The 12,187-nt window shown below is 39.4% G+C and overlaps 1 protein-coding gene across 1 annotated transcript in view; it reads left to right on the top strand.

Annotated features, from left to right (window-relative positions):
* The window catches only part of LOC109911402 (cyclic nucleotide gated channel subunit alpha 3), a 48,454-nt gene that overhangs the window by 24,579 nt on the left and 11,688 nt on the right, over window positions 1–12,187 (top strand). Inside the window, exons 4-6 of the mRNA XM_048598345.1 lie at window positions 821–1,000; window positions 3,451–3,504; window positions 11,997–12,059. Of these exons, the coding sequence (XP_048454302.1) occupies window positions 821–1,000; window positions 3,451–3,504; window positions 11,997–12,059 (297 nt within the window). The remainder of the gene's footprint in view (window positions 1–820; window positions 1,001–3,450; window positions 3,505–11,996; window positions 12,060–12,187) is intronic.

The raw sequence follows: 12,187 nt of genomic DNA, 5'->3' as shown, positions 1-12,187 counted from the left end.
TCCCTGCTCCTCTGATGCTGCCTGGCCTGCTGTGTTCCCCCAGCTCCACACTGTGTTATCTCTGACTCCAGCATCTGCAGTTTTTACTATCTCATAATGAAAAAGATCTCCTTTTGTGCTCTAATTAACTAAAATGAATACATATGATTAATTCAATTCTTTTAACTACCAGACTTCTTTATGTCAATCCTAAAGTTATCACATTCTAATACAACTATAGGACCTGCTTCCTGCTTGCCTTGCCCCACACTCTCTGTGGAATGCTGATCCTCAAGTTATGAAACCAACTATCTCTCTAATAGAGAGGAATGCCTGTGGTCTTTTGTGGGCAATGGCTAAAGCTTCTGCCAATGATAATTAAGCAGAACTGTAGACTATGTGCTTAACTCATCAAATCAAACATTTTACATTGCATGTGCTTGGAACTTGGCACTACGCTCTCTTTAACACAACAGACAAATATTAAACAAAGGTAGGTTCAAAGTCTGGTTCACAGTCAGTATAGTGCAAATGCACTGAAGTGAAAATCATGAGGGATCAAGAGGGTGTAAATAGAAAATTTTCATATCAGCAAGAAAGGACATATGAAAGGAAGGTGGAGGCATATTCAACCATGGTTTCCAAAATAAGCGTACAAACAGAAACATTGTAGGGCTGTGGGCAAAGGAAGTGGGAGGACCGTTCCTGCTTGACAGGTTGAGTAGCTGCTTTCTGTGCTGTCATTGGTCAATGATTCTACAAAAGTGTCAGTGGAGCGTTTGCCAATGTCAACACTGAGTCTCGACAATTGTGTATGTAATGCAATGAATTATTTCTTTAGGTTCACTCATTTCATCGTCATGGTGAGGAACTGGACAACTCGACGAATGCACAGTGAAGATCAGAGGCCAGATTCTTTCTTGGAACGCTTTCGAGGACCGGAGATAAAGGACGTGTCAAGTCGGGACAGCAACAGCCAATCAGCTATAGGCAGTCTGGAGCATCAAGCAAAGAACAAAAGGTAAGTTCTGTTCTCCACACTGGCAGCTGCTTGAATATACTTTCATATCAATCTATTCATACCTCTGAAGCAGGTGAGACTTGAACTCAGGTCTCCTAGATCGGAGGTAGGGATGGCACCACTGTGCCACAAGAGAACTTTAAAGCAGCTTGTTTCAAGGATTGTTTGAAGTGAGCCCAAAGGTTCTGACGGGTTTAGCATGGTTTCCAAAGCAAAACCCAAATCGAATAAAACGTTTGAAAGCCCAATAGAGTTGGTCGATGTATTTCAGATTGGTGCCAAGGAACAAAAGCTCAATTCCATGGATAATCCTTGTGCTTGTATGGGTTAGGAATGTATTTGAGTATAACCTGGCATTTGATTTGACCCATTCCACATCCTGCAAGCAATACTACAGTACTTCTCACCTTTCCAGCATCTTCTGTTCGCATTTCTATTGGATTCTTCGTATGCTGTTGCATCATTCCTCATTTTGTTATTTACTACAGACAATTACTGCATAAGTTTGTCAGAAGTTATCTATAAGAATTAAAAATCTAAATAAAATTGTTGGCATGAACAATGCGAATGAATGATTTCTCCCACAGAGCTGGTTAGCTAAAAGGATATACTGGAACTGTGACAGATGTCTCATTCTACCCCTCTAGAATAGCAAACATTGAACTCAAGGCCTAAAGCTTTTGTCAATATGCTGCATTTTGGAAAGAGACATGTCACATTTACAAGAGTTTTTAGATCCGAAACATTAACTCTGTTTCACTCTCTACAGATGCTGCTAGACCTGCTGAATTTTTCCAGCATTCTTGTTTCTCTGTCACTTATACATGTTCACATTTGCACACTGATCTTACCAACACTAATTTCACAATTGAACGTTAACATATGAGAAAGGATTAGGAGTAGGCCACGCAGCCCCTTGATCCTGCTCTTCCACTCTAAATCATGACTGATCAACTAACTCAACACCATGTTTCCACACTATCCCCATATCCTTGAGGTCAGTACTACCTAGAAATCAATTTATGTCATGAACATACCCAATGATTGAGCTCCCACAGTCCTCTGGAGTAGAAAATTCCAAAATTCACAACCAATGAATGAAGAAATTCCTCTTCATCCCAGTCTTAAATGTCTTGTTCCTTATTCTGAGACCTTGTCCACTAGTTTTAGATTACCCCCCCACCCCACAGGAAGGTGAAGCATCCATTCTGCTTTCACCCTGTCTAGCCCTTTAAGGATTTTGTAAGTTAGAATGAAATCCCCTCTCATTCATCGAAATTCTACAGAATACTGTCTCTTCAATATCTCCTTACAGGACGTTCGGCCACTCCAGGAATTATTCTGATGATCATCCACTGCGTTAGGGCTATCTTAAGTAAGGACAGCAAAACTGCTTACAGTATTACCAAATGTGGTGTCACCAAGGTTACATAGAACATCTTTACTCCTGTACTCAAATCCCTTGCCAATGAAGGCCCACATACCATTTGCTTTCCTAATGACCTGCTGCACTCGCATGTTTGCTTTCAGTGACTTGACAAGAAAGACACCCTATGGACTTGAACATCTCCCACATTTTCATAATTTAAGAAATATCTGCATCTTCATTCCTCCTATCAAACAGCATAGCCTCACAAGTATCCAAATTATTATATATGTCATCTGCTATGTTCCTCTCACTCATTCAGCCTGTCCAAATCCCCTTGAACCCTCTCTGCATCATCCTCACACAACACATGCTCCCATCTAATTTCATCTCATCATAGTGTACATTAACTGAGAACTGTGAAACCAAATTATGTTAATAATTCAATGCTGTTACTAATAGGCACACCAATAAACAAGGCTGACTGCTCCTAGCTACTCTGTAGTTATCATGCATGTTAGTGGTGGTGATTTTTCCAAATGTTCGCGCATAATATGGAGATGCACCAGTTTGAAATTCTGAAGCCTGCTCCCTGTAGTTTTCCAACCTTTCACAACATTGAAAGGTTAAAAAGTTGAAGACACAGATTAACGTTAGAAGTTAATAAAGGAACTCCTTTAGACTAAGATTATTTGATAAATGGACTGAGTTACCAAGGAGGATTACCAAAGCAAATACAATTGGAAAGGAAACCTGATTGTTCCTGGAGATGGAAAGTAAGATAATCTGTGATGGCAGAAGTTGGATTTGAAATTTTACCAAAAAGAGATATAATTGTTTGGTCAAATGGCCATTTTATTGGATTACTGATGCTCATCAATTTATGGCAACTGATAAATTCACACTTACATTTTGAGGAAATTGTGTAAAATATAGGAATCAAGCCTGAAATCTTCAGTACCGCCTGTGGCACAACAGCAAGAGAACTGGAAGTACCAGCTGCAAACTCTGAATTGTCATGATTTAACTGGAAATTTAAAGTGGTTGCATTTTTATCACATTTGAGAGTATAAAAATGGTGCAGCTATGGGCTCCTGGCAAAATTCATCACCAACAATTGCAACAACAAAGAAGATGAGCGAGTAATCTTCTGCTTCACCACATTAATCCTCGTAGAACCTGTTTATTCCCAGTACGGTTGTTAATCAAACCTCAGTAGTCACTAATTAAAGTTCATTCCCTATCCTTGCTGATCTGCCAAGTCGCTGTGGTCTTAGAGCAGAAATACTCTAGGATCAGAAATTCTATTAGACAATGCAAGTGAAACCATTCCTGTTATTTTTCTGTGTTCTGAATTTGGATTAAGTGGATATACATTGAAGGTTAAACACATTGTTGTGGAAACCAGACCCAGTGCACCCTTTTATAATTCTGTTTTGTTTGAGCATAATGGAGTGCTGTACATGTAGTGAAAACTGGTATTATTTCAGAAGCAAATAAAAGAATAAATATTTGAGTAAAAGAGGCCAAATGTTTTTGGTATCCCTTTTGGGAAGAAGAGTTCCCAGTCTCTTGTCTCCCTTCGAAAGACCATGAGCATCCCCTGCTGCTCAGACTTGGCTATGCTGAAGCAAAATATGAGCTTTGAACAGGGACTAGATCATAATTCACAATCCAAGGAGAAGAAAACGTCACTAAATCCTCTTAACCAGCTTAAAGCTCTTATCAGATTGATGAACACTATGCCCTGTTAAGTATATAGCATTATATCAGGAACTCCAGTATGAAATTTGTGCTAATTAGATGTTACCAGACAAATCTTTCCCCCTAACTCCACATTTTAGTAACATATGATGTTACAACCAAGGCTGGAGGAGTGCACTAATACTCCAGCCCCATTACTGCACTGGTCACAACATAAAATAAAAGTATTTTTTCTTGATGACTAGTTAAATATTTAATGTATATAAAGATTTTAAACACATGCTCTACTGCATCTGTTGCTCCCGATGTGGTTTCCTCTACATCGGAGAGGCGAGACTCGGTGACAGATTCGTGGAGCATCTGTGTTCTCTAATCTCCAGTGAACGCCACCTTCCAGTTGCCAGCCATTTTAACTCCCCCTCCCACTCCCTTGGCTACATGTCCATCCCGGGCCTCCTCCAATGTCACATAGAGACCACACAAAAATTGGAGGAACAACACCTTATATTCCACCTCAGGAGCTTACGGCCCAATGGCTTCAACGTAGAATTCACAAGCTTCAAAATCTCCCCACCACCCCCCAACGGCCTCATCCCATGTCCAGTCCTCCCTCTCATCTCTACCTCCTTGACCTGACACAACCTGTCCATCTTTCTTCTCACCTATCTACCCCACCCTTTCCATTGACCAATCTCCATAACCCCTTACCTGCATCCACCTATCACCAGCCCACCTGCCTTCACCCAGCCCCAACCCCCCCATTTATTTCTGAGCTCCCTTCCCCCTCCCCAGTCCTGATGGAAGGGTCCCAACCCAAAACATCGAATTTCCTGTTCCTCTGACACTGCCTGACCTGCTGTGTTCCTCCATCAGGTTTCTGAATAACACAATTGTTGGCTTACTATCAAAAAAAAATATTCAATACGGACGCAATAATTGGTTAATGTACACAGTCAGTAACAAAGAAGTGTAAATATCCATCCCTTCAAATATCCCCAAAATACTTGCAAGCATTCTTTGGGAAAAATGAAACGATTTCTCTGCAGACTTTGGCTTTCTAAACAAAAACACACTTTAACCAATGGGTTATTCTTAAAGGCACAAGGATAAAGCATGATGTTGCTTTAGAATCTGTTGCTCTGATATTCTGGCATGTGTGGTCAAGTCACTAACTGTGTTTGGTTTGAAGGTTTCTCTGAACTCTGAGGAGTTCCAGACGTGCCTTGTCCAGGAGGTACAATGTTGAGAAGAAGAAATAAGTTGCACCCTGAACTCAATAAGAGTTTTCTTTCAGAAAAGAGAGAGACTGTAGGAGCAGAAGTGGGCCATTCAGTCCATGGAATCTGCTCCCCCATTCAATGAGATCATGCTAATCTGATACTCCTTACTTCCACTTTCTGACAGCAAAGAAGGTTCCCTCAGAGTACAATGGACCTTGATCAGAGGAGCTGATGGGCCTAGGAGTGGCAGATGGAATTTAATTTAGATAAATGTGACGTGCTACATTTTGGTAGGGCAAATCAGGGCAGGACTTAAACACTTAATGTTGAGGTCCTGGGGAGTGTTGCCAAATAAAGGAACCTTGGAGTGCAGATTCATAATTCATTGAAAGCGGAGTCGCAAGTAGACAAGACAGTGAAGTAGGCGTTTGGTATGCTTGCCTTTATTGGTCAGTACATTGAGTATAGGAGTTGGGAGATCATGTTGCAGCTCTACAGGACATTGGTTAGGCCACTTTTGGAACACTGCATTCAATTAAGGTCTCCTTGCTATAGGAAAGATATTGTTAAACTTGAAAGGGTTCTGAAAAGATTACAAGGATGTTGTCAGGGTTGGAGGGTTTGAGCTATAGGGAGAGGCTGAATAGGCTGGGGTTATTTTCTCCGGCGTGTCGGAGGCTGAAGGGTGATCTTATAGAGGTTTATAAAATCATGAGGGGCATGGATAGGTTATAGTAAAGGTCTTTTCCCCAGGGTAGGGGAGTCCAACACTGGAGGGCATAGGTTTAAGGTGAGAGGGGAAAGACTTCAAAGGGGCAACGTTTTCACGCAGGGAGTGGTGTGTGTATGGAATTAACTGCCAGAGGAAGCGGTGGAGGCTGGTACAAAGACAACATTTAAGAGACATCTGGATGAGTATATGAATAGGAAGGGCTTGGAGTGATATGGGCCAAATGCTGGCAAATGGGGTTAGATTAATTTAGGATATGTAGTTGGCATGGACAAGTTGGACTGAAGGGTCTGTTTCCGTGCTGCACATCTCTATGACTCTACTGCATTTAATTCTGGAACTAAACATCAAGAAGGATTGATTGTTGATGGTGTGCGGCACAAGTTCAGCAGAATTACATTTAGGCTAAAAGAGTTAAATAAGGAGGAGTAATTCCATTGACTAGTGTTGTGTTCCCATGAGTGTACATTCACTCCCTTTAAACCTCAAGCAGTCCTCATGATATTTAATGTGATGTATCTTTGTAACAAAAAAAATTAGGGGTCTGCCATTCATTGGAGTTTTTGAAGGAGGCCTAAATTAACACCATTCCAACTGGTATAACCCCTGCCTTAGATATTCTAAGTCTTCCTTCAAATTGACATACAGTTGATGTTTGGAACTCTTCCTCAAACTGCAGTGGATGCTGGATCAGTTGTTAATTTTAAATCTGTAATAGATAATTTTTTGTTAAGCAAAGGTATTAAGGGATATGGGCCAAAGACAGGTGAATGGTATTAGGCCACAGATCAGTCACGATCTTATTAAATGGTGGAACAGATTGGAGGGGCTGAAAAGCCTACTCCTGTTCCTAAGTTATAAACTCATTTTCTCTCTGCCTGATGTGTCCCATTATCTGTTTTGACTGTTGCTGACATTTGAAAGATGATTACTTGTTCAGTTTGAAATTACTTCCACACAATGCTGTTTAGTCATACAGCTTCTATTTAGTTGTGCTGACAGCTGATTACAACTTAAAAAAAAACTTGCGCCTTGGTACAGCATTGGTCAGTGATAAGATAATTCATTGTTATTTTGCACTTTGTAGTTATGTAAGTGAGGAAATAATTGTGGGTCAGCTTTCTGGATTTGCTGCCTGACAGAGAAGACGACTTTGCTTCTTTCGGAACTTCTTTGGAACTATAGCTGGATGCTATCCTACCTATTACCTTAAGTTTAGTGCACAAAAATACAATTAGCAAAGATTATAAAGGTAAGTAGTGGTGAGGGAAGGCATTAGATCACCTTTCTCATAATTCCACTTCCGTATCCAAATGCCTCTTGAATGATCTAGATGTTTTGGACCACTGTTCTTGAACAACTATTCTGGGAATTGCAACAGTGATTGTGTAAAACAGACATTATCTAATTGGCTAATCATTAGAATCCAACCTGATTTGACATTGCACCACAGTCACAGAAAATGTTTGGTTAGACCACATTTAAAGTACAGCATTTAGTTCTGGAACTACACATCAAAATGGATGGATTGGAGATGGGGTGCAGCACAGGCACCACAGATTAAATTCGGGGTAAAAGGGTTAAATTAGGAGGACTAATTCCTTCAACTGGTCTTATGATATGATTGTACATTCAGTCCCTTCACCGCCAAAGCACAGTGCTAGGAGTGTGTACCATCTATGAGATATACTGTAGTAACTCATCCAGCTTCTTCCAACAGCACCTTCCAAACCTTTATCATTTAAAAGGATGAAGGCAGCAGATACATGGAAAAACTACTACTGGCAAGTTCTCCTCCAAGTCACATGCCATTCTTGTCTTGGAAATAAATCACTGTCCTTCACTGTTGCTGGGTCAAAATTCTGTAACTCCCTTCCTCAGTGCATTATGGGTGTCCTTACAGTCAAAAGACTGCAATGGTTCAAGGAGACAGCTGACCACCCTTCTCCAGATCAATTAGGGATCGACAATAAATGATGGCCTAGCCAATGATGCTCACAACCCATGAATGAATAAAAAAAGTTTAAACTTTCAAAACTGAGGAAGGATGTTAAGAACTAAGGAACCAGTTAGAATCTGTCACCTATAGATTCTATTCAATGATAGCCTTTAAGGGACACTAAATATATTCTTATACGTTTAAATCCTAGACATAAGGATGCAGAATACTATTAACTGAGGGATTCTATATCCAATATTGTTAAAGAGCATCTTTTCTCATGCTGTCCTGCTCAGGATACCACTTTACAATACTCAGTTTTTTTGCTTTTATTATGTAGAATGAAATATCAATTTTTTTTATTCCTGTTATCTGTTCCTAATAGCTGTGATCCCTCTGAACAGCACTATGGACCCAGCCAGCATCGTCCACTGGAAATGAATTTTTAAAAAAATTGAAGTGTAATAAATAAACTCAGTCTGCCTGGTTGAAATATCTGTTGTTCAATTATTTCAGTGCCGGGACAACTTTATGTTTTGTGTTACAATTGTATTTTGCAATGCAGCAGCCAAGGATCTTTGGCACATTTCAATGTAAACAACAGCAACAACAAGGATGAAGGGTAAGCAGCTTAGATAGATTACGTTCTACTCCCACTAGAGATTCTAACCAATCCTGCTAATAGCATAGAGTAGCCTGCAGTAGTTTGGTTGAATCTGACAAAAGTACAATTAATACGCCAAGGCGCTTTATGTCTGACTTATTGTTATATAAAGGAGGAATTAATTAATATCCTTTGAAATGTTACACTTGTATTGCATTTCTAGTTAATCAAAGGTAAAACATACCTCTAGCAATTAAAATTAGCAGCAGATAAAAAGATTGGGTTTTCTGATCAGATGGCTTATGTTTGTGCACTAATCAAGCAAGTCGTAATCAGAATCTTGCTATTTGATATTTAAAATCTTTAACTCATATATTAAGATCTACATTAGCACCTCAGTTTTGATGGAAACCATGGTAATGATAAATTTTGGTAAAAATATTTAATCAAACATTAAAGAAAAGTTTGAAATTGAAATTGTTCATAATTTGAAGAATTGAATGCAGAAAATAAAGAGAAAGGGTGAGGTATAGAAATGAATGGCAAACTAGAGCCGTGTCTCCAGAGTGGACTTCCCAACATATATCATCCAAATTAAGATTTTAATCTGCAGCACTGCAGATTAAATGAAGAGTTGTGCCAGGGACTACGGTTCACCCAGGTGAAATGAAAATAAATTATCCATTTACTTTCGCTACAAAACAACACTGAAAGAAATACCTCCCGGCAAGGTTGAGGAGGTTAAATTAGCTGGGAAAGGGCCACTTGCAATTAGCAAGGATGGCATACAAGGTGTACACCTTTTATAACAAATAAAGGAACAATTCAGTGCATCTGAATCTCTCTAATTTCTTATTAGAAGTTGGTGTGAGAAAAGAAATGTATTGTATTAAATAAGTAATACAATAACGAGATAGGAAAATAACAAGGCCTCCTGCAGATATTTTGTGTCTGACTGCATCCTTGCATCTGTGTAATATGGATGGATATGCAGCAAATCCATTGGGGATGGGATAGTTTCCTATGTTGCACTTTTGCTGATGGCTCAAGACATCAATTTGTGATGAAAGGTTCTGCCACAAATGCTGCAAATTTGGTGGTTATCAGGTGTCATTGTGGGTTGTCATTATTCTAAGTGTATTCATGAGTGTTGTAGTGTTTACTTACCATGAAGCATTGTGTTACAACCTTTCTTGTATAACACTGTGGGAAATATTGTAGAAATAGTCTAAAAAAGACTGTGTAGTACCTAGCATTTGCTTTTGTCAATTTAAAGTTATATTGCTTTAGAATCCTCTCTAAGATGCTCCTAAAATGCAATGCTCTATCCAAAATCTGTAGTTTATGTGAATAAATGTCTAGATGCGACCCACAGACTTCACAATTGGCTATAGAATTAAATTGTCTTTTTATGTTTTCTTAATATCACTGTATTTTTAAATAGTTTGGCTAAAATTCACTTCATGTACAGTATTATGTTTCATTTTAATAATTTTATTAGATTTTTCTGACCAAACTAGGAATAACTCAACTATTGTCCAACAATTTTCAGTGTTGCTTCTTCCTCTATAGGTATCAATATGGCAGCGTGTGAAATGTGAAGTTGTTCATTTTGGAAGGTAGCACACAAAGGGACTTTGAAGGCACAGAAAACTAGCACACAGATGCAGCAGGGGCTTGACAGGGTAAATGCCAAGAGGATGCTTCCCTTCTTGGGAGAGTCAAGGACCAGACAGCATTGACTCAGAATTAAGGGGCACCAATTTAAAGACTGAAACAAGGATGAATTTCTTCTTTCAGAGGGTTGAGCCTTTGGAATTTCTTAGCATAGAGAGGTATGGGGCAGAGTCCCTGTGTGTATTTAAGGCTGAGATAGACAGATTGTTGATCAGTAGGTGAATCAGAGGTTACAGGGCAAGGGCGGGAAAGTGGACGTGAGGAATATTGGATCAGCCATGATCCTATTGAATGGCAGAGCAGACTTGAGGGTCCAAACAGCCTATTCCTGCTCCAATTTCTTATGGTCTTATTGATAATAAAGAGTCCTAAAGATGATTGTTGTGCCAATTGTATCATTAGAAAATTGTTTTTTGGCCATTCACTTTGCTTACTATTTGATTCTGTTTTACTGCCTAAGTCAAGAAGATGGGCTTTGGAATCACTATGACTTTCTTTCACTGGCCAACAGGATTAAAACATCTTGCTTTTGTAGTGGTGATTTATCTGGCTGTCTTAGTCCAAGTAAATAGAAATGTCTTTTTCCCAACTGGGATAAATGATTTAAACAACAGGTGACAATCTGAGACTCCATTTCCAAATGTTCTCCTCAGGCAGAACCCACTTGTCACTAGCGTCCATCCAAGCGACATGCAATGAGAATATTCCATTTCTGATATTACTTCTAATCCCTGTGTGTTCTTTCTCTTGCAAGTGTTCTCCTTTAATTGAGTGGATTTCTTAACAACTGCAAAGAACAGTGCTGTTCTTTTTCAGCAGCAAAATGAGACAGAAGGACAAGACAGTGCTTGCATTACCCTTGTGTTAAATGGAAGCAAGAGGGCACCAGGACTTAATGCTGTGGGTGGCACGGTGGCTCAGTGGTTAGCACTGCTGCTTCACAGCACCAGGGACCAGGTTCGATCCCACCCTCAGGTGACTGTCTGTGTGGAGTTTGCATATTTTCCCCGTGTGTCTGTGCTCTGGTTACCTTCTACAGTCCAAAGATGTGCATATTAAGTGGATTGGCCATGCTAAATTGCCCATAGTGTCTAGGGATGTGTAGGCTAGTTGGATTAGCCATGGGAAATGCAGAGTTACAGGAAAAGGGTGCATGGGTGGGATGCTCTTTGGAAGGTTGGTATGGACCTAATGGCCTGCTTCCAAGCTGTAGGAATTCTATGATACTTGGTGATGTTAGAGGGTATGGTACTGTGATGGTTATGTTACTAACTTAATAATCCAGAATGAAAAAACACCCACATTTGGAGAATGAATTAAAAAGATGAGTCATATCTCTTCTTGGCAGCTGCTCGTCATTTGTGAGGGATTCACTTTCCCATCCGAGCAGGTCTGGAATTGATCAAACTCATTGCATTATTACAAAAATAGATCAAATCATTTGGCATACCTGGAGCCTAAACATCTTAATAAACACAATATGTCATTTTAATATCTCAATGTTAACTTATATAAGAAATTCTGCATTGACAAATATGCATAGCCAATTGTGAATTTGTGTAGGCACAAATGATTATCCAATTAACTTTCACGTAAAAGAGAAGTAATAAACTGTATTAAGACATTTGGCTTGTCTCTAATCTAAATAAATTTGTGATTGGGCTATTTTATTGACAACTGTGGCCCTTTCTACCCATGATCCTCTTTGATATAATGATCTGCAGTAAGCTGTTAAATATTGATGTTCATCATGCAGCAAAGTGGAAGAAAAGAAAGATGAGGAAAAGAAAGGGAAAAATGATGAGAAAAAGAAGGAAGTGTAAGTAATAAATGTAAACATGAAGAACACTGGTACCCAACTGTTCTTAAATTCTTTGTATTCAGATTCCTTTGCATATCAGTCTGCCCAATGTGGTCATCATGAATGTTACAATGAAATGCTTTCAG

The sequence above is a fragment of the Rhincodon typus genome, chromosome 6, assembly GCF_021869965.1.
Source record: "Rhincodon typus isolate 14 chromosome 6, sRhiTyp1.1, whole genome shotgun sequence".
Lineage (NCBI taxonomy): Eukaryota > Metazoa > Chordata > Chondrichthyes > Orectolobiformes > Rhincodontidae > Rhincodon > Rhincodon typus.
This window is presented reverse-complemented; position numbering and strand designations above follow the sequence as displayed.